This window comes from Tachyglossus aculeatus, chromosome 4 (genome assembly GCF_015852505.1).
Source record: "Tachyglossus aculeatus isolate mTacAcu1 chromosome 4, mTacAcu1.pri, whole genome shotgun sequence".
Classification (NCBI taxonomy): Eukaryota; Metazoa; Chordata; class Mammalia; order Monotremata; family Tachyglossidae; genus Tachyglossus; species Tachyglossus aculeatus.
This window is the reverse complement of record NC_052069.1, coordinates 115,240,132-115,263,588: the sequence shown is the minus strand read 5'-3', so window position 1 is coordinate 115,263,588 and position 23,457 is coordinate 115,240,132. Positions and strand designations below refer to the sequence as shown.

At 48.3% G+C, this 23,457-nt stretch overlaps 1 protein-coding gene across 1 annotated transcript; it reads right to left on the bottom strand.

Annotated features, from left to right (window-relative positions):
• Positions 1–5,184: 5,184 nt before the first annotated feature.
• On the bottom strand, positions 5,185–21,510 carry C4H9orf78 (chromosome 4 C9orf78 homolog). The gene is made up of 9 exons (XM_038745244.1): positions 21,345–21,510; positions 15,270–15,329; positions 14,043–14,094; positions 11,603–11,673; positions 9,922–9,999; positions 9,365–9,562; positions 7,015–7,151; positions 6,768–6,866; positions 5,185–5,534 (listed from the first exon to the last, which is right to left on the bottom strand). The coding sequence occupies exons 1-9, from the start codon at positions 21,422–21,424 to the stop codon at positions 5,443–5,445; spliced, it is 867 nt and encodes a 288-aa protein (XP_038601172.1). The 5' UTR covers positions 21,425–21,510; the 3' UTR covers positions 5,185–5,442.
• Positions 21,511–23,457: the final 1,947 nt, after the last annotated feature.

Sequence of the window (23,457 nt, the reverse complement as noted above, 5' to 3'; positions counted from 1 at the left end):
GCCCACCTCACCATGGCCAGAGGCCTTCACTTCCGGTGCCCCCCGCCCGCCCCCATCTTGGTTGAGGGCAGGGCTCCCTTCGGGCCGCCACTTCCGCCCCGTGAGAAGCCGCAGGCGGCCATCTTGGAAAGGGGCAGGGATTTCCCCCCCCAAGGGCACGTGACCCCCCGGCGCGCCTTCTCATTGGCTGACGGTCCGGCGGGGGCGTGACGCCCGGGAGAGCCACGTCACCCTCATTCATTCACTCAATCCTATTTATTGAGCGCTTACTGTGGGCAGAGCACTGTACTAAGCGCTTGGGAAGTCCAAGTTGGCAACATATAGAGACGGTCCCTACCCAACAGTGGGCTCACAGTCTAGAAGGGGGTGACAGACAACAAAACATCAATCAATCGTATTTATTGATCCCTCGTCCCCCTCTCCATCCCCATCTTACCTCCTTCCCTTCCCCACAGCACCTGTATATGTGTATATATGTTTGTACATATTTATTCTATTTATTTTATTTTGTTAGTATGCTTGGTTTTGTCTGGGCCTCTGTGCATTTAGCTTTAATTCTATTTGTTCTGATGATTTTGACACCTGTCTCCATGTTTTGTTGTCTGTCTCCCCCTTCTAGACTGTGAGCCCGTTGTTAGGTAGGGACTGTATATGTCGCCGACTTGTACTTCCCAAGCGCTTAGTACAGTGCTCTGCACACAGCAAGCGCTCAATAAATACGACTGAATGAATGAATGACTTTGGGCAAGTCAATTAATTTCTCTGGGCCTCAGTTCCCTCAGCTGTAAAATGGGGATTAAGACTGTGAGCCCCACGTGGGACAACCTGATTACCTTGTATCCCCCCAGTGCTTGGAACAGTGCTTGGCACATAGTAAGCGCTTAACAAATGCCATCATCATTATCATTACTATTATTATTATTCTCCCTTGAGCGACGTGCCGGCATATGCTTCAGCCCCGGGGTTGCTCCTTTTACTATTTACTATTTTACTATTGCTGTGTGGCTCAGTGGAAAGAGCCTGGGCTTGGGAGTCAGAGGTCATGGGTTCTAATCCCGGCTCCGTCACTTGTCAGCTGGGTGACTTTGGGTAATTCACTTTGCTTCTCTGGGCCTCAGAGACCTCATTTGTAAAATGGAGATTAAGACTGTGAGCCCCATGTGGGACAACCTGATCAACCTTGCATCAACCCCAGCGCTTAGAACAGTGCTTTGCATATAGTAAGCACTTAAATACAATGATAATAATAATAATAATAATAACAATAACAACAATAATAATATTGCATGGGCAGGAAGGAACCAGGGGCTAGGCTCCCTTACCATGCAGGACTTATTTGATTCCAGCATTAGGAGACCCTGGTTTATCAGAGTTGGATTGGCCCCCGGGAGGGTGCTAATCCTTTTCTGATCACTCCGGGGGAATCGTCCGAGCCCAATGCGGAGCAAAGTTTGGGAGGGTATTTTGGGGATTGAAAAGAACACAAAGACGGCAATGAACGTAATAATAATAATAATAATGATGGCATTTATTAAGCGCTTACTATGTGCAAAGCACTGTTCTAAGTGCTGGGGGGATACAAGGTCATGAGGTTGTGCCACGGGGGGCTCACAGTCTTCATCCCCATTTTACAGATGAGGGAACTGAGGCCCAGAGAAGCGAAGTGACTTGCCCAAAGTCACACAGCTAAATGCGGGAGCGAGGATTTGAACCCATGACCTCTGACTCCAAAGCCCGTGCTCCTTTCCACTGAGCCACGCTGCTTCTCAAGAGCAGCGTAAGAGGTCAAGAGCATTGTGGTTGAAGGTGCCCTTTTCAGGCAGGGCTGTTCAAAGTCCAGTAGTCGTAAAGATGGTTACCCTCTGGGAGCCAGAAACGTCCCAAAGAGCACAGCTACCATCCCTTCGGAGACAACTACAAACAAATAATTCGAGCCTGGACAACGCTCAGACCATTGTGGTGAAGTGAGCCGTTCACAGAAGCCATTTTCAAGAAGTAGACTGGTCTCCTCCCCTGCTCCAGACAGGTCTTACTTAGAGAAGTAGCCTGGTGTAACCTGGATAGAGCACAGGCCTGGGAAGCAGAAGGTCGTGAGTTCTAATCCCGGTTTCGCCGCTTGTCTGCAAGCCACTTCACTTCTCCGTGCCTCAGTTCCCTCACCTGCAAAATGGGGATTGAGACTGTGAGCCCTACGTGGGACAGGGAATGTGTCCGACCCGATTTGCCAGTATCCACTGTGGTACCTGGCACACGGTAAGCGCTAAAGAAATACCACAATTCTTCCATCTGCCCTGTTAAGAGTGTAAGCTCTTTGAGGGCAGGGAATATGACATTGTTTTGTTTGTATTCCCCAAGCTGCACTGCGCCCAGTGGGCCACAATAAACAATAAACCACCAGGATCTCCGTGCCTCAGTTACCTCACCTGCAAAATGGGGATTGAGACTGTGAGCCCTACGTGGGACAGGGAATGTGTCCGGCCCGATTTGCCAGTATCCACTGTCGTACCGGGCACATGGTAAGCGCTAAAGAAATACCACAATTCTTCCATCTGCCCCGTTAAGAGTGTAAGCTCTTTGAGGGCAGGGAATATGACATTTCTTTGTTTTGTTTGTATTCCCCAAGCTGCATTGCGCCCAGTGGGCCACAATAAACAATAAACCACCAGGATCTCCGTGCCTCAGTTACCTCACCTGCAAAATGGGGATTGAGACTGTGAGCCCCACGTGGGACAGGGAATGTGTCCAACCCGATATGCCAGTATCCACCGTCATACCAGGCACACGGTAAGCGCTAAAGAAATACCGCAATTCTTCCATCTGCCCTGTTAAGAGCGTAAGCTCTTTGAGGGCAGGGAATATGACATTTCTTTGTTTTGTTTGTATTCCCCAAGGGCTTAGAACACTGCATTGTGCCCAGTGGGCCACAATAAACAATAAACCACCAGGATCTCCATGCCTCAGTTACCTCACCTGCAAAATGGGGATTGAGACTGTGAGCCCCATGTGGGACAGGGAATGTGTCCAACCCAATTTGCCAGTATCCACTGAGGCACCTGCCACACAGTAAACACTAAACAAATACCACAATTCTTCCATCTGCCCTGTTAAGAGCATAAGCTCTTTGAGGGCAGGGAATATGACATTTCTTCGTTTTGTATTCCCCAAGGGCTTAGAACACTACATTGTGCCTGGCTACAATAAACAATAAACCACCAGGACTGCATTTAAACCATTCCAGAAAGATAACTGTCAATTCTTTTCCTAACTCTGATAGGTCTGAAAAACTTTTCGATTCCCTAGGTATAAATTACCAACAGGGTACGACACAGAAAAGGCAAAAAAAAAACCCAGCTGGAACGGTACATTAAAACATTTATACTTTCAGAACTGAATGTAAAAGGCGGCCTTGGAAATACAAACAAACAAGTCTTTTTGGCCCTGGAGATGCTAGACTCAGGAAACAAATAATAACAGTGATATTTATTAAGTGCTTACTATGTGACAGGCACTGTATTAAGCTTCTGGAGTGGATACAAGCCAACTGGGTTGGACACAAGGTTATATACACGTCACAGCTGGTTTATTTCATATTTTAAAATAACTATTTTACTTTCTACACAAGTCATTGGGCAGTAAATCAATAACAGAGCACATGAATGCTACAAAACTGGAAAATGTCACTATATTCAATCTCCTCAGTATCACTGATACCATTTGGAGCTATTCTAACCTCTTAGGGAACTTCTAAGCTAGAATGTACTGACTTTACTCTGAAACTGTTCCACACCTCTGAATGGAGTAGTCTTTAAAATACAGAAGTTTATAGAATAAGATGAAGCAATTTCAGAATAGTGGGTCCTGCTCTAAGTGTGTGGGTTTGTGCCTGGAAGAAGCAATTTGCTCTTTGTCCAAAAGAAGGGGAGAAAACAGACTTTCATGATAATAATAATAATAGGTAGTGGTATTTGTTAAGCATTTACTATTTTCCTAAGCACTGGATGAAGCAATTTCAGAACAGTGGGTCCTGATCTGACTGAGGATAAGTGTGTGGGTTTGTGCCTGGAAGAAGCAATTTGCTCTTTGTCCAAAAGAAGGGGATAAAACAGACTTTCATAATAATAATGATAGTGGTATTTGTTAAGCATTTACTATTTTCCTAAGCACTGGGGTAGATACAAAATAATCGGGTCAGACTTAGTCTCTCCCACGGTGGGGAAGGAGAACAGGTATTTAATTCCCATTTTATAGATGAGGCACAACGGAGCTGAGTGACTTGTCCAATGTCTGACAGCAAGCAAGTGGCGGAGCTGGGTTTAGAACTTAGGTCTCCTTACCCCCAGTCCTTTTCCCTTTCCGTTACATCACGTTGGTTTTTTGACTAAATCCACCTGACCAGCTAAGGAAGTTGAAACACAAAAACACGAAACACCCGTTAACACCGAAGGTGGTCAGTCCGAAGTTCCGGACGGAGTCCAAAAGGGAAGAGAGAGGAGGACGGAGGAAGATCCCGTTGTCACCAGGGAGGGGTTCATCTGTGGAAGATACTTCGGAAAGGCTGGGCATTCCTCCCCTCGGGACTCCAGTGTCGGGAGAGAGGTCCAAGGGTTGTCTCACAGAGGGAATACCGACTGATGAAAGGGTTGCGCTCATCGGGAAATGAGCATTGTGTGAGGAGTGTGCGGTCCTGGTTTGGAGGAGGAAATCAGCCAGGTGAGGTAGAAGGGAGAGAGCCGATAGAGCGGCTCAAAGCCGATGCTAAGGAATTTCTGTTGGATGTGGAGGTGGGAGGAGTGGGGAGAAGGGGACTGAGTAGCTTTTCAGAAACTCAGAGTGAAGTAAGGACTGGAGAGGGGAGAGGTAGGATGCAGGGAGATCAGCAAGGAGGCTGCTGATCAAGGAAGGATCAGCATGGTAGTGGTCCGGATGGAGAGGAAAAGGTGGATTTTAGAGACGCGATGGTAGAACGGACAAGATGTGTTGACAGACTTGAATGGGAGGGCTGAATGAGAGAGATGAATCAACGCTAATGCCAAGCTTCTGGGCTTGTGAGAAAGGGAGGATGGTGATTCTGCTTAGAGTGATGGGAAAGGCAGGCGGAGAGAGGGTTTGGGGTGCAATCTGCAATACGCTGAACCACACCTACGAAATCCACCCACTGGTCCCTAAGTCAGATTGACTATTTCATAATGCATAAATATCAACCGAATGCCCATTTATTTACACTGGAATTTCAATCATTGGGAAGGGTAATTCAATTTTCCCCGGGACGGAAAACTGCCAAGTTAAAAATCCGCTGCTTGGAAAACCCCGCAGATAATAAGTACCTCAAAAAAAAAATGATCCCCATTTTCTATAATACTCACACTCCATCTGGAGCTCGACGGAAAAATAAAACCTCTTGGCAAAGAAGAGTCCTGTACGTCTTCTCTCAGCCAGAAGATGTCAATATCTTCTGTTCATCTTCTTGAACTTCTCATAATGATAGTCGTCGGTTGCTTTCTCATTATGTGGCCGCTTACGGTTTGGAGGAGACCCTTTAAGAGAAAAGAGAAGAAAGACTTATAATAACCGTAAAATCCACTCAAGTCGGATATCTCCAAAGAGGGAGGCATCAGGTTACAAAAAAACAAAAACAGGGCAACTAAACGGGCAGGAAAATTCCAATTTCTACTTTAGACCAGAAGCAGAAATAATACCCTGGATTTTTCACTCATGATTCCTTTTAGACTGTGAGCCCACTGTTGGGTAGGGACTGTCTCTATATGTTGCCAATTTGTACTTCCCAAGTGCTTAGTACAGTGATCTGCACATAGTAAGCGCTCAATAAATAGGATTGATGATGATTCCGAGGTAGGGGGAGAGGAACCAGGCAGATTGTCTCACAGAGTCACACGGAATTCAACCTGAAGCCCCAACCCTTCCCAATTGAAGGTGGTAATCAGCATGTGGATAATTCCTCTAAAACCAACCTACTCACCACACTTCGATCTCATCTAGACTGTGAGCCCACTGTTGGGTAGGGACCGTCTCTATATGTTGCCAACTTGTACTTCCCAAGCGCTTAGTACAGTGCTCTGCACACAGTAAGTGCTCAGTAACTACGATTGATTGATCTATCTCGCCACCATCCTCTCGCCCAAGTCCTGCCTCTGACCTGGAATGCCCTCTCTCTCATCTGACAGACAATTATTCTCCCCACCTTCAAAGCTTCATTGAAGGCACATCTTCTCCAAGAGGCCTTTCCTGATTAACCCTCATTTCCCCTTCTCCCACTCCCTGCTGCGTTTTCCTCCCTTTATTCACCGCCAACGCCACAGCACTTATGAACATGGGGATGAAGACTGTGAGCCCTCTGTGGGATAACCTGATCGCCTTGTAACCTCCCCAGCGCTTAGAACAGTGCTTTGCACATAGTAAGCGCTTAATAATCAACTTGTAATTCCCAAGCACTTAGTACAGCGCTCTGCACACACTAAGTGCTCAATAAATATGACTGAATGAATGAATAAATGCCATTAAAAACAACAACAAAAAAACCCATCTGTATTTTATATTGTCTGTCTCCCCCTCTAGACTGTGAGCTATTTATTTATATTAATGTCTGTCTCCCCCTCTAGACTGTGAGCTCCTTGTGGGACGAGACCGTGTCTACCAACGCCGTTCTACGGCACTCTCCCAAGCGTTTAATACAGCGCTCTGCACATACACACAGTAAGCGCTCAATAAATACCACTGATTGACCGATCACAGCATTCAGAGGCACTTACGCTCAGGCTCCGGTTTCTCGGTATCTCCCACCCGCAAGGGTCGAGCTTTGGGTTCCTCTTTGTTCCTTCGCACTGGCGCGTTCAGCTCTTCGTGATAAACTGAACCAAGGGAGAAAACAAGCAGGTCTCGGTCAGACGGGCCACTTGCCAAGAAAACGCTGCCCAGGCGGAGCTGGACGGTGAGCAAAAACGGCTAAACACGCACCGGGATGAATGAAGGCATTTTGGATCCTCTTACAACACTTACATCGGTTATGCTGCACGTAATTCACGGCCATGTTGGTCGGGACGAAGGACGTCTCGCTGTCTTTCTTCTTGTTCTGCTGCTCGGCTAGCAGGCGGGCCTTGGCGTCCTCCGTCGAAATGATATTTTTTATTTTTGCGCTGCCGGGAGAGAAGGAGAAACATTCACCTTTAAAACAGGCAATCTGTGCTCGAAAGGAGTGAGAGTCGCGAACTTGGGTGCCAGCTGTCGGCTGAGTTTTGATCCCGGCTCCTCCACTTATCTGCTGTGTGACCTTGGATAAGTCGCTTCACTTCTCTGTGTCTCGGTTACCTCACCTGTAAAATGGGGATTGAGACGAGGAGCCCCATGTGGGCCACTGACTATGTCCATTGTGATTATTTTTTATGTAGAGAAGCAGCGTGGCTCGGTGGAAAGAGCCCGGGCTTTCGAGTCAGAGGTCAAGGGTTCAAATCCCGGCTCCGCCAATTGCCAGCTGTGTGACTTTGGGCAAGTCACTTCTCTGGGCCTCAGTTACCTTATCTGTAAAATGGGAATTAAGATTGTGAGCCCCCCTGTGGGACAACCTGATCACCTTGTAACCTCCCCAGCGCTTAGAACAGTGCCCACTGTTGGGTAGGGACCGTCTCTATATGTTGCCAACTTGTACTTCCCAAGCGCTTAGTACAGTGCTCTGCACACAGTAAGTGCTCAGTAAATACGATTGAATGAATGAATGCCATCATTATTATCATCATTATTATTATTATTATCTACCCAGTGGTTAGAACAGTGCCCAGCACATAGTAAGCCTTTAACGAATTTATATACATATATATATATGTGTATATATACACAATAGAGTTGGTTGACACCCCTGCCCACGGGAATCTTACACTCTGCATCAAGATCTGCAAGTTTCTATTCTGGGCTGAAAAGTCCCCAGTTGTGGCTTCCTGGCTGGTTAGCTCTTGAAAGCCTATTACGAGTTCTCAACTGCTCCTCAAATCCCTGTCCGGCTTTCATCCCCACGCTCACAACGGCACCTCTACTGCTATTTATATTAATTAACTAATGTCTGCCTCCCCCTCTCGACTGTAAGCTCGTTGTGAGCAGGGAATGTGTCTGCTTATTGTTATACTGTACTCTCCCAAGTGCTTAGTTCAGTGCTCTGCACACATTAAGTGCTCAATAAATACGACTGAATGAAATACGGCTGAATGAGTGAATACTGCTATTACTACTACGTACATAGCTTTAGAAATTCGATAATATAGCTTACTTACTTATATTAATGTCTGTCTCCACCTCTAGACTGTAAGCTCGATATGGGTAGGGAACGTATCTGCTAATTTTGCTGTACCATCATAATACCATCATTTTATTATTATTATTATTATTACCATACTCTTTCAAGCACTTAGAGCAGTGCTCTGCACTTAGTAAGCACTACCATTGATTGATTACTACCATTACTAATAATAATACCTGTGCTCTTTGTTAACCATTTACTATGTGTCAAGCACTGTAGTAAGCACTGAGGTAGATGCAAGATAATTAGGTCCCACATGGGGCTCACAGTCGAAGAGGGAGAACAGGCTGAGAGCAGCGTGGCTTAGTGGAAAGAGCCCAGGCTTGGGCGTCAGAGGTCGTGGGTTCTAATCCCAGCTCCGCCGCTTATCAGTTGTGTGACTTTCGGCAAATCACTTCACTTCTCTGGGCCTCGGTTACCTGATCTGTAAAATGAGGATTAAAAATGTGAGCCCCACGTGGGACAACCTCATTACCTTGTACCCCCACACCCCGCCGCGCTTAGAACAGTGCTTGGCACATAGTAAGCGCTTAGCCAATGCTATCATTATTATTATTATAAAATGGGGATTAAAACTGTGGCAACCGGATTACTTTGTATCTACCCCAGTGTTCAGAAAAGTGCTTGGCACGTGGTAAGCGCTTAACAAATACCATCATTATTAACAGGTATCGAAGCCCCATTTTGCAGACGAGGGAACTGAGGCCCGGAGAAGTTAAGTAACTCGCCCAAGGTCACACAGCAGGTAAGCAGCGGAGCCGGGATTAGAACCCAGATCCTCTCTCTCCCGGGTCTGTGCTCTCTTTCCCCTGGGCCACGCTGCTCCTTTTATGACCCTTGTAGTCTGTGAGCGTCCTGTAAGCAGGGATGTTGTCTACCACGTCTACTGTACTGTTCTCTCCCAAGCTCCTAATGGTGTTCGGAACACAGTGGGTGCTCAATAAACGCCACCGATTGAGTGACTGACTCCTGCTACCATCTGGGCATCTTCAGCTGTAAACCAAAGCCAGGGGCTTGAGTTGGGAACGTAGTCAATGCGAACGGGGGAGTGGAGGGACGTACTCGATGCCCAGGTCGACCTCGGGGATGCCGCTCAGCATCTGATTGGAAAGCATCTCTTCGGTCTTCTTGGCTGACGAGACGCGGATGTTCTCTGGGAGCTCATACAGGCAGTCCTCTGCATTCTTCAGCTTCACCTTCTGCTCCTCGTTCTCCACAATCCCTTTCCTTTTCTTCAGCTCCGTTTCGATGTACTTCATCCTGAAAAGACATCCCATCAACCAGGATCCCAGAAGCTCTCTCGGAACAGCGTCCTGGCTGCTTTGCTCGCCCGTGATCCAAACTAATCCTCTCTCAGAGGCCAGGAGAAGCAAAACTGTAACCAAACACAATTTCTCCAATGACCTCACCCAAACTTCTCCCCCTTTTTTTTATTTCTTGCTACGCATTTGAATTGGGAAGTACTCTGCCTCGAAGCGGAAGGAAAAGTGTCTGCTTTTGAAGCCTTTTTACTGAGTAGAAAAGGCTTTCTGTTGTTTTAAATCTAAGAATTCTCATGGCACAGGCTAGTTAAATTATGGAAAATTACGGTCAAGGACCCAGGAAACAAAAACGCTTACATGTCGGCGTCTTCATCCCTCCGATTGGTTTCTGCAGAAAAGGACGTTCCTAGGTTGAGGTCTTCCTCTTCATTAATCCTAAACGGAAGCCATGAGAGTCCACATTTTACCAATCCAACCCGCTGACATCCAATTCCCGATCTGTTCTAGCTCCTGCCTTCCTTGAGCTTTTGAATGCTGTAAGGGGCCCGGAGTTACTGTTAGTAGCCAAAGCTGGGCCCGTGCACCCAAACGGCGAGACCTAGGGGCTAGAGAACGCGCCTGGGAGTCAGAAGGACCTGGGTTCGAATCCTGGCCTGATGTGTGACCTTGGTTAAGTCACCTTGGGCCTCAGTTACGTCAGCGAGAGAGTAGCGGAGGCGGAATTAGAATACGGATCCTCTGACTCTCAGGGCCAAACTCTTTCCACTCACGCCGCGTGTGTATGGCTGGGCTTGAGGTTGCTGAGACTTCAACCCCCTGTAAATGGACTGGACTGCAACACATGTCCCATGTATGATGGCCCAGACAAAAGAGGGAGGGGGAAACCAGAGTTCAAGCTTGACATATCTTTCCCAAATCAGTCAGTCGGTCTTATTTATTGAGTGCTTATTTTGTGCCCAGCACTGTACTAAGCACTTGGGAGAGGACAATATAACAATAAACAGGCACATTCCCTGCCCACAATGTGCTTACAGCCTAGTGGGGGACACAGATATTAACATAAATAAATAAATTACGCATATGTACGGAAGTGCTGTGGGGGACACAGACATTAACATCAATAAATAAATTACGCATATGTATGGAAGTGCTGTGGGGCTGGGATGGAGGGATGAGTAAAGGAAGCCAGTCAGGACGACACAGAAGGGACTGGGAGAAGAGGAAAGGAGGACTTAGTCGGGACTTAGTCGGGCTCACTTTTAGACTGTGAGCCCACTGTTGGGTAGGGACTGTCTCTATATGTTGCCAATTTGTACTTCCCAAGCGCTTAGTACAGTGCTCTGCACACAGTAAGCACTCAATAAATATGATTGATGAAAGGCCCCTCGGAGGAGATGTGCCTTCAGTAAGGCTTTCATTCATTCATTCAATCGTATTTATTGAGCGCATACTGTGTGCACAGCACTGTGCTAAGCACTTGGGAAGTACAAGTTGGCAACATATAGAGACGGTCCCTACCCAAGCACTGTACTAAGCGCTGGAAGTACAAGTTGGCAACATATAGAGACGGCCCTACCCAACAGCGGGCTCACAGTCTAGAAGCGGGGAGACAGACAACAAAACAAAACATATTAACAAAATAAAATAAATCGAATAGTAAATATGTACAAGGAAAATAAATTAGAGTAATAAATATGTGCAAACATATATACAGGTGCTGTGGGGAGGGGAAGGAGGTAAGGCGGGGGGGGAGAGGAAGGAGGAGGCTCAGTCTGGGAAGGCCTCCTGGAGGAGGTGAGCTCTCAGCTTTGAAAAGGGGAGAGTCATTGTCTGCAGGATATGAGGAGGGAGGGCATTCCAGGCCAGAAGCAGAATTGTCTCTGTTGCTGAACTGTACTTTCCAAGCGCTTAGTACAGTGCTCTGCACACAATCAATAAATATGACTGAATGACGTGGGCGAAAGGGCGTCCTCGGCAAGCCGGGCCAGGCCAGGGCCTGCAGCCTAGATCGGGTCCGGGGCTACAGGTTTCAACTCACCGGTCCTTGCTTCTCTCCTTCAGCTTCTTCATGTCCACCATTCCACCAGTTTTGATCTTAAATGGATCATCCTGTTAAAAAAAAAAAAAGCCAAACAAGCCTTAAGACCTATCAATGCGGTTCGCTCCAGAACAATTTCATCCATCAGTTGTCTTTATTGAGCGCTTATTGTGCGCAGAACACTGTACTGAGCCCTTGGGAGAGTCCAGTATAACAATATAACAAACACAGTCCCCACCCACAATGAGCTTTCAGTCTAGAGGCAAAACTATTGTAGTTTCCCAAGTCAGAAGTTGGTGATCAGTGACACCTCCCTTATCCCTCTTGGGTAATAATAATAATAAAAATAATAATAATAGCATTTATTAAGCACTTACTATGTGCAAAGCACTGTTCTAAGCACTGGAGAGGTTACAAGGTGATCAGGTTGTCCCTCGGGGGGCTCACAGTCTTAATCCCATTTTCCAGATGAGGTAACTGAGGCCCAGAGAAGTGAAGTGACTTGCCCAAAATCACACAGCCGACAAGTGGCGGAGCCGGGATCTGAACCCATGACCTCTGACTCCAAAGCCCGGGCTCTTTCCACTAAGCCATGCTCGTTTGCGCTAACCAGGAGCGTTCAATTCATCAATGTATTTATTGAGGGTTTACAGTGTGCAGAGCATTGTACGAAGCGCTCGGGAGAGTAATAATAATAATTGTGGTATTTCTTAAGCATTTACTGTGTGCAGAACACTATACTAAGGGCTTGGGAGAGAAACAATGAGAACGGTGATATTTGTTAAAGCGCTTACTGTGTGCAGAGCACTGTACTAAGCGCTCGGGAGAGTAATAATAATAATTGTGGTATTTCTTAAGAATTTACTGTGTGCAGAACACTATACTACAGGCTTGGGAGAGAAACAATGAGAACGGTGGTATTTGTTAAAGCGCTTACGGTGTGCAGAGCACTGTACTAAGCGCTCGGGAGAGTGATAATAATAATTGTGGTATTTCTTGAGCATTTACTGTGTGCAGAGCACTATACTAAGGGCTTGGGAGAGAAACAATAAGAACGGTGGTATTGTTAAAGCGCTTACTGTGTGCAGAGCACTGTAGTAAGCACTTGGGAGAGTAATAATAATAATTGTGGTATTTCTTAAGCATTTACTGTGTGCAGAGCACTATACTAAGGGCTTGGGAGAGAAACAATGAGAACGGTGGTATTTGTTAAAGCGCTTACTGTGTGCAGAGCAATGTACTAAGCACTTGGGAGAGTAATAATAAGAACTATGGTATTTGTCAAAGCACTGTGTGTAGAGCACTGTACTAAGCACTTGGGAGAGTAATAATAACAATTGTGGTATTTGTTAAAGCACTTAATGTGTGTAGAGCACTGTACTAAGTGCTTGGGAGACTGAGCCCCCTCCTTCCTCTCCCCCTCCTCCCCTTCCCCATCCCCCCCGCCTTACCTCCTTCCCCTCCCCACAGCACCTGTGTATATGTATATATGTTTGTACGGATTTATTACTCTATTTATTTATTTTGTACTTATTTATTCTATTTATTTTATTTTGTTAATATGTTTTGTTTTGTTATAATAATAATAATACTGGCATTTGTTAAGCGCTTGCTATGTGCAAAGCACTGTTCTAAGCGCTGGGGGGATACAAGATGATCAGGCTGTCCCACGTGGGGCTCACAGTCTTAATCCCCACTTTACAGATGAGGGAATTGAGGCTCAGAGATGTTAAGTGACTTGCCCAAAGTCACACAGCAGACATGTGGCAGTGCCGGAATTCGAACCCACGACCTCTGACTCCAAAGCCCGTGCTCTTTTGTTGTCTGTCTCCCCCTTCTAGACTGTAAGCCCGCTGTTAGGTAGGGACCGTCTCTATATGTTGCCGACTTGTACTTCCCAAGTGCTTAGTCCTGTGCTCTGCACACAGTAAGCGCTCAATAAATACGATTGAATGAATGAATGAATGAATGAATAATAAGAATTGTGGTGTTTGCTAAAGCACTTACTGGGTGCAGAGCACTGTGTTAAGCGCTTGGGAAGGTACAATATAACAGAGTTAACAGACACATTCCTGCCCGTGACGAGCTTACCTTCTAGAGGGGAGTGTTGGCGACACTTGAGGAAACTTGAGAGCTCTTGCTCTCTGCCTCTTCGTCTTGCTGTCTCTCGCTCCCTTTTCCACTCTTCCTCTTCCTTGCTCTACCCCCTCCTCTTTCTCTCTTATCTGTCTTTCCTCCCCTTTTCTCTCTCCTCTCTTATCTCTTCCCCCCCCCCCCATCTTTTTCTCTCTCCCCTCCTCTCATCTCCCGTTGTTGGGTAGGGACCGTCTCTATAGGTTGCCGACTTGTACCTCCCAAGCGCTTAGTCCAGTGCTCTGCACACAGTAAGCGTTCAATAAATACGATTGAAAGAAAGAAAAAGAAAGAAAAGGAAACTTACCACGAGTGTCGTTTCTTCTTGGACTTTCTCACCAACCAGCAAGGCTGCAGCGCTGCCCGGAAACAAAACGAGAAGACGGTGAGCACAGCCCAAAGGCAGGCAAAATAGACAATAACCGCTTCTAGACTGTGAGCCCACTGTTGGGTAGGGACCGACTCTATATGTTGCCAACTTGTACTTCCCAAGCGCTTAGTACAGTGCTCTGCACACAGTAAGCGCTCAATAGATACGACTGATTGATTGATTGATTCAGAAATCTGGGACAAGAGGTGGAGTGTGTTGGATGTACAGCTATAAAGGCAGAGAAATCCACTGTAGCACTCTACTAAGCGCGAGGGTACATGCAAGCTAATCAGGTTGGCCACAGTCCCCGTCCCACGTGAGGTACACAGTCTTAATCCCTGATTTACAGATGAGGAAACTGAGGCCCAGAGAAGTGAAGTAACTTGCCCAAGGTCACACAGCAGATCCCTCTGACTCCCAAGCTCATGCTCTATCCAAAAGGCCGCGCTGCTTCTCTTATACACGTTAACAAATGGCAGGATGGAATCACAAACAACAAAGTCCAACAACAAAATCAGTCTGAGCACTGAAGCTCACCCCCGCAACACAACTGTCTTTTAGACTGTGAGCCCACTGTTGGGTAGGGACCGTCTCTATATGTTGCCAACTTGTACTTCCCAAGCGCTTAGTACAGTGCTCTGCACACAGTAAGCGCTCAATAAATACGATCGACTGATTGAGAACGGAAGACAGCAGGATATACAGAAGCAGCTCCTGCAGAGTGAGCTGAACTGGGAAACAAAACCAAGAAAACGGAGGAATCATTTCACGGGTAAAAGGGACTCGCTGAGAAGCAACCTGACCTAGCGGATAAAGCGTGGGCCTTGAAGACATGGTGGACATCGATTAAGAAAGGAGAGGCCCCGTCTGACCAGGAGCGTTGTCGGGATCGTGAGACAAGGAGGCAAAGAATGCCTGGAAGCACAAACAACAAATACGCCAGCACAACAAGAGGCAGTCTTTGTGCGTACACACAGCAGTCAAGGCTTTGAGTCTCGTGTTCGGATAGTATGCACCCACAGGTGAACCTCACTGCCGGGGGCATTTTCTTTTGAGTTTGCAGGGCATACACGTTTCCATCCATATGTTTAAGATGTGAATTTTCCCAAGACGGAGTTTTGGAAGGATTGGCTGCTGTTCTCTCTCCTGTTTGGTCTGACTTACCTGACCCCATTGGGCCTTCTTCTCAGGCTCTGAACTTCTTTGGCTTCTTCCAATTTCAATCTGAAAAAAACAAAATTAAAGCGTTTCTGTTTAATCAGTGGATCTGGAGTGATGGTCTGTCAGCTATGAAGGGGGACAGAGTTTCAGGCCCGAGGGAGGACATGGGCAAGGACGGGGTAAGCGCCTATACAGTGCCTAGCACGGAGTAAGCAATTAACAAACCATAATTACTATTATAATTACTATTAAAGGAGTGAAGTGTTTGGGCTGGACTGTAGTAAAGAGCAGCGAGGTAACACAGGAAGGGAAGGGCTGACTGAGTGGTGAGACCTCTCTGTTTGATAGATGGGCAGCCATTTTTGAGGAGTGGGGAGATATAGAAAAATCTTAGAAAAATGATCTGGGCAGTTAAGAATGCATCTGAAATAACAGCATTGCACTCTTAATTTCCTCCCCGCTTCTCTAATTTGTCTTTCTCCTCCTGACACTGAAAGCAAAATCAGGAAGGTGAAGTCTGGGTACATTCGGTCTCCAAATCTTGTCGGTTCTGTCTTCACACTATCCTTCCCTTCCTCTATAAGAACGTATCTGAAATAACTGCATTACACTCTTTTAATCTCCTCCCTCTTTCTCTAGTTTTTCTTTCTCCTCCTGACACTGAAAGTAAAATCAGAAAGGTGAAATCTGGGCACTTTCAGTCTCCATATCTGGTCGGTTCTGTCTTCACACTATCCTTCCCTTCCTCTATAAGAACGTATCTGAAATAACTGCATTACACTCTTTTAATCTCCTCCCCACTTCTCTTTCTCCTCCTGACACTGAAATCAAAATCAAGAAGGTGAAGTCTGAGCACATTCAGGCTCCAAATCCGGTCGGTTCTGTCTTCACACTACCCTTCCCTTCCTCTATAAGAACGTATCTGAAATAACTGCATTACACTCTTTTAATTTCCTCCCCATTTCTCTAGTTTTTCTTTCTCCTCCTGACCCTGAAAGCAAAATCAGAAGGTGAAGTGTGGGCACATTCAGTCTCCAAATCCTGTCGGTTCTGTCTTCACACTATCCTTCCCTTCCTCTATAAGAACGTATCTGAAATAACTGCATTTCACTCTTTTAATCTCCTCCCCATTTCTCTAGTTTGTCTTTCTCCTCCTGACCCTGAAAGCAAAATCAGAAGGTGAAGTCTGGGCACATTCAGTCTCCAAATCTGGTCGGTTCTGTCTTCACACTATCCTTCCCTTCCTCTATAAGAACGTATCTGAAATAACTGCATTACACTCTTTTAATCTCCTCCCCATTTCTCTAGTTTTTACTTCTCCTCCTGACACTGAAAGCAAAATCAGAAAGGTGAAGTGTGGGCACTTTCAGTCTCCAAATCTGGATGGTTCTGTTTTTCACACTATCCTTTCCTTCCTCTATAAGAACGTATCTGAAATAACTGCATTACACTCTTAATTTCCTCCCCATTTCTCTAGTTTGTCTTTCTCCTCCTGACACTGAAAGCAAAATCAGGAAGGTGAAGTCTGGGCATATTCAGGCTCCACATCTGGATGGTTCTGTCTTCACATTATCTTTCTCTTCCTCTATAAGAACATATCTGAAATAACTGCATTTCACTCTTTTAATTTCCTCCCCATTTCTCTAGTTTTGCTTTCTCCTCCTGACTCTGAGAGCAAAATCAGGAAGGTGAAGTCTGGGTACATTCAGGGTCCAAATCTGGATGGTTCTGTCTTCAAACTATCCTTCCCTTCCTCTATAAGAACGTATCTGAAATAACTGCATTACACTCTTTTAATTTCCTCCCCATTTCTCTAGTTTTTCTTTCTCCTCCTGACCCTGAAAGCAAAATCAGAAGGTGAAGTGTGGGCACATTCAGTCTCCAAATCCTGTCGGTTCTGTCTTCACACTATCCTTCCCTTCCTCTATAAGAACGTATCTGAAATAACTGCATTACACTCTTTTAATCTCCTCCCCATTTCTCTAGTTTTTCTTTCTCTTCCTGAGCCTGAAAGCAAAATAAGAAAGGCGAAGTCTGGGTACATTCAGTCTCCAAATCCGGTCGGTTCTGTCTTCACGCTATCCTTCCCTTCCTCTATAAGAACATATCTGAAATAACTGCATTACACTCTTTTAATCTCCTCCCTATTTCTCTAGTTTGTCTTTCTCCTCCTGACACTGAAAGCAAAATCAGGAAGGTGAAGTCTGGGTACATTCAGGCTCCAAATCTTGATGGTTCTGTCTTCACACTACCCTTCCCTTCCTCTATAAGAACGTATCTGAAATAACTGCATTACACTCTTTTAATCTCCTCCCCATTTCTCTAGTTTTTCTTTCTCCTCCTGACCCTGAAAGCAAAATCAGAAAGGTGAAGTGTGGGCCCATTCAGTCTCCAAATCCGGTCGATTCTGTCTTCACACTATCCCTCCCTTCCTCTACATCCAAACTGCCACCACGTTGATCACAACATCTGTCATATCCAATCTCTAGAGCACCAGCCTCCTTGCCTCCAGCCCCTGCTGCTCTGATCAATCAATCAATCAATCATATTTATTGAGTGCTTACTGTGTGCACAGCACTGTACTAAGCGCTTGGGAAGTACAAGTTGGCAGCATGATGGCTGCATCTGTTTTCTAAAACAAAATTCGGCGCACATCCTGAGAAGCAGCGTGGCTCAGTGGAAAGAGCCCGGGCTTTGGAGTCGGAGGTCATGGGTTCAAATCCCGCCTCTGCCACTTGTCAGCTGTGTGACTTTGGGCAAGACACTTAACTTCTCTGGGCCTCAATGACCTCACCTGTCAAATGGGGATGAAGCTTGTGAGCCCCCAGTGGGACAACCTGATCACCTTGTAACCTCCCCGGCGCTTAGAACAGTGCTTTGCACATAGTAAGCGCTTAATAAATGCCATCATCATTATTATCATTATCTCCCCACTCCTCAAAAACTTCCAGTGGCTGTCTGTCCCTCTCCACGTGAAGCAGAAACTCGACTATCAGCCGTAAAGCCCGCTCATCTCCATTCGATTCCATTCATTCACTCATTCAATTGTATTTATTGAGCGCTTACTGTGTGCAGAGCACTGTACTAAGCGCTTGGGAAGTACAAGTTGGCAACATATAGAGACAGTCCCTACCCTTGTATTAACTGAGCACTTCCTGCGTGCAAAGCACTGTACTAAGCCTTTGGGAGAGTACGATATAACAATAAACAGACGACTAAGAATAATAATAAGTCACTAATAATAATTATAATGATAATAATTGTGGTATTTATTCCAGCGCTTGCTACAGTACCTAGCACATAGTACGGGCTCAACAAATACCATTATTATTATTATATCGTCCTCAGTGCTTAGTACTGTGGCAGCGGTGAGTCAGAAGACATGGGTTCTAATCCCGGCTCTGCCACTCGTCAACTGTGTGGCTTTGGGCAAGTCACTTAACTTCTCTGTGCCTCAGTGACCTCATCTGGAAAATGGGGATGAAGACTGTGAGCCCCACGTGGCACAACCTGATCACCTTGTATCTAACTCGGCGTTGAGAACAGTGCTTGTCACATAGTAAGCGCTTAACAAATACCATTATCATCATCATCTGTAAATTGAGGATTAAGACTATGAGCCCCATGTGGGACAACGTGATTACGCTGTATCTTCCCCATTGTTTAGAACAGTGCTTGGCACATAGTAAGCGCTTAACAAATACCATTATCATCATCATCATCTTCTGTAAAATGGGGATTAAGACTGTGAGCCCCATGTGGGACAACCTGATCACCTTGCATCTAACTTGGTGCGTAGAACAGTGCTTGGCACATAGTAAGCGCTTAACAAATACCATCATCATCATCTGTAAAATGGGGATGAAGACTGTGAGCCCCACGTGGGACAACCTGATCACCTTGTATCTAACTCGGCGTTTAGAACAGTGCTTGTCACATAGTAAGTGCTTAACAAATACCACCACCATCATCATCATCAGTAAATTGGGGATTAGGACTATGAGCCCCACGTGGGACAATGTGATTACCCTGTATCTTCCCCAGCGCTTAGAACAGTGCTTGGCACATAGTAAGCGCTTAATAAATACCATTATTATCATCATCATCATCTGTAAAATGGGGATTAAGACTGTGAGCCCCACGTGGGACAACGTGATTACCCTGTATCTCCCCCAGCGCTTACAGCAGTGCTTGGCACATAGTAAGCGCTTAACAGAAACCATTATTATTACCTTGTGTCTACCCCAGCATTTAGAACAGTGCTTGGCACATAGTAAGTGCTTAACAAATACCACTGTTATTACCTTGTGTCTACCCCAGCGTTTAGAACAGTGCTTGGCACATAGTAGGTGCTCAAAGCAGCGTGGCTCAGTGGAAAGAGCCCGGGCTTTGGAGTCAGAGGTCATGGGTTCAAATCCCGGCTCCGCCAACTGTCAGCTGGGTGACTCTGGGCAAGTCACTTCACTTCTCTGGGCCTCAGTTACTTCATTTGTAAAAGGGGGATTAAAACTGTGAGCCCCCCGAGGGACAACCTGATCACCTTGTAATAATAACAATTGTTAAGCGCTTACTATATGTGAAGCACTGTTCTGAGCGCTGAGGAGGATACAAGGTGATCAGGTTATCCCATGTGGAGCTCAGTCTTCATCCCCAGTTTCCAGATGGCCCAGAGAATAATAATAATAATGATAATGATGGCATTTGTTGAGCACTTACTATGTGCCAAGCACTGTTCTGAGCGCTGAGGAGGATACAAGGTGATCAGGTGGTCCCATGTGGGGCTCACAGTCTTCATCCCCATTTCCAGATGGCCCAGAAAATAATAATAATAATGATAATGATGGCATTTGTTAAGCACTTACTATGTGCCAAGCACTGTTCCAAGCGCTGAGGAGGGTACAAGGTGATCAGGTTGTCCCATGGGGGGCTCACAGTCTTCATCCCCATTTTCCAGATGGCCCAGAGAATAATAATAATGATAATGATGGCATTTGTTAAGCACTTGCTATGTACCAAGCACTGTTCTAAGCGCTGAGGAGGGTACAAGGTGATCAGGTTGTCCCATGTGGGGCTCAGTCTTCATCCCCATTTTCCAGATGGCCCAGAGAATAATAATAATAATGACAATGATGGCATTTGTTAAGCACTTACTATGTGCAAAGCACTGTTCTAAGTGCTGGGGGGGGATACAAGGTGATCCGGTTGTCCCACGTGGGACTCACTGTCTTCATCCCCATTTTGCGGATGAGGTCACTGAGGCCCAGAGAAGTGAAGTGACTTGCCCAAAGTCACCCAGCTGACAAGTGGAGAAGCAGCGTGGCTCAGTGGAAAGAGCCCGGGCTTTGAAGTCAGAGGTCGTGGGTTCGAATCCCGGGCTCCGCCACATGTCTGCTGTGTGACCTTGGGCAAGTCAGGGGGCACTTATCTTCTCGGAGCCCCAGTGACCTCATCTGTAAAATGGGGATAAAGACTGTGAGCCCCCTCATAGGACAACCTCATCACCTTGTAACCTCCCCAGTGCTTAGAACAGTGCTTTGCACATAGTAAGCGCTTAACAAATGCAATTATTATTATTACTATTATTAAGTGGCGGAGCCGGGATTTGAACCCACGACCTCTGGCTCCCAAGCCCGGGCTCTTTCCACTGAGCCACGCTGCTTTTTTTTTTTTTTGATGGCATTTATTAGGCGCTTACTATGTGCAAGGCACTGTTCTAAGCGCCGGGAGAGATACAAGGTGATCAAGTTGTCCCACAGGGGGCTCACAGTCTTAATCCCCATTTTACAGATGAGGGAACTGAGGCCCAGAGAAGTGAAGTGACTCGCCCAAAGTCACACAGCTGACAATTGGCAGAGTCGGGATTTGAACCCACGACCTCTGGCTCCCAAGCCCGGGCTCTTTCCACTGAGCCACGCTGCTTCTCCTCTATCCTCCCCGGCGCTTAGAACAGTGCTCTGCCCGTGGTAAGCGCTTAACAAATCCCATCCTTATTATTATTACTATTATTCTTAATAAATAGCAGCATGTATTGTGTGATGTACTGAGCGCCTCCTGGGTGTCGGGGTCCGGAGCACTCACCGGACCGCCTCCGTGCCCTGCTCGTCGTCCTCCGAGTCCGAGGCGGCCCGGCGACGGCGGAAAGTCTTGCCCGCAGGCATGATGAGGATGCTGCTGCAGCTGTTGCAATTGTTACAGTTGTTGCAACTGTTGCAATTGTTACAGTTGTTGCAACTGTTGCAACCGTTGCAGTTGTTGCGGGATTCCGGCGCCGGCCGATGCGCTCACTAGGCCCCGCCCACCGCGCTCCTCATTGGTCCGCGGCCACCAGGGGGCGTGGCCTCCCCCCCCCATCATCAATCGTATTTATTGAGCGCTTACTGTGTGCAGAGCACTGTACTAAGCGCTTGGGAAGTTCAAGTTGGCAACATATAGAGACGGTCCCTACCCAACAGGGGGCTCCTCATTGGTCCGCGGCCACCAGGGGGCGTGGCCGGGAGCTCAGGCGCCCGTCATTGGTCCGCGGCCACAAGGGGGCGTGGCCTGGCCCTGCGGCGCTCCTCATTGGCCCGAGGCCACCAGGGGGCGTGTCTTGGGCCTCCGGCGTTCTTCATTAGTCCGCGGCCGCCAGGGGGCGTGGCCGGGAGCTCCGGCGCTTCTCATTGGTCTGTGGCCACCGGGGGGCGTGGCCGGAAGCTCCGGCGCTCCTCATTGGTCAGCGGCCACAATAGAGCGTGGCCTGGCCCTCCGGCACTCCTCATTGGTCCGCGACTACCAGGGGACGTGGCCGGGAGCTCTGGCGCTCCTCATTGGCCCGCGGCCACCAGGGGGCGTATCTTGGGCCTCCGGCGCTCCTCATTGGTCAGCGGCCACAATAGGGCGTGGCCTGGCCCTCCGGCGCTCCTCATTGGTCGGCGACCACCAGGGGACGTGGCCGGGAGCTCCGGCGCTTCTCATTAGTCCTCAGCCACCAGGGGGCGTGGCAGGCAGCTCAGGCGCTCCTCATTGGTCCGCGACCTCCAGGGGACGCGGCCGGGAGCTCCGGCGCTCCTCATAGGTCTGCGGCCACAAGGGAGGGCGTGGCCTGACCCTCCGGCGCTCCTCATTGGTCCGCGGCCACCAGGACGGCGTGACCGGGAATTCCGGCGCTTCTCATTGGTCCATAGTCGCTAGGGGGCGGGGCCTGAAGCTCCGGCCCTTCCCATTGGTCCGAGGCCACCAGGGGGCGTGACCGGGAGCTCCGGCGCTTCCCATAGGCCCTCAGCCGCGAAGGGGCGTGGTCGGGAGCGCCGACGCTCGTAAATCCGCGTCTGAAAGGGAGCGCCGGCGCTCCTCATAGGTGCGCGTCCTACGGGGGCGTGGCCTAAAGCGCCGACGCTCCTCTTTGGAGGGAGGCCCCGAAAGGGGGCGTGGCCTACTGCTGCGGCGCTCCTCATTGGTCCGCAGCCGCTAAGAGGCGTGGCCGGGAGGTCGACGCTCATAAATCCGGATCTGAAAGGGGGCGTGGCCGGGAGCGCCGGCGCTCCTCATAGGTGCGCGTCCTCGAGGCGTGGCCTAGAGCGCCGGCGCTTCTCATAGGTCCGCAGCCGCGAGAGGGCGTGGCCTACTGCTGCGGCGCTCCCCATTGGTCCGCAGCCGCGGAGGGGCGTGGCCGGGAGCGCGACGCTCATAAATCCGCGTCTGAAAGGGGGCATGGCCTAGAGCGCCGGCGCTCCTCGTGGGTCCGCAGCCGCGAGGGGGGCGTGGCCCCGTGCTGCGGCGCTCCTCATTGGCCCGTAGCGGCGGAGGGGCGTGGCCGGGAGCGCGACGCTTCTAAATCCGCGTCCGTAAGGGGGCGTGGCCGGGAGCGCGGGCGCTCCTCATAGGTGCGCGTCCTCTGGGGGGGCGTGGCCTAGAGCTACGGCGCTCTTCATAGGTCCGCAGCGGCGGGGGGGCGCGGCCTACTGCTGCGGCGCTCCTCGTCGGTCCGCAGCCGCGAAGGGGCGTGGCCGGGAGGTCCGGCGCTCCTCATTGGCGGGCGGCCCCGAGAGGGGGCGTGGCCTAGGGCGACGGGGCTCCTGATAGGTCCGCGTCCTCGAGGGGGCGGGGCTAAGGGGGTGGGCGGCCCCGCCCTCCGCAGCAGCAGCAGCAGCAGCAGCAGCAGCAGCAGCAGCAGTGGCAACGTCATCCGGCTGGGGTTGCGGTGCTGTGCGGT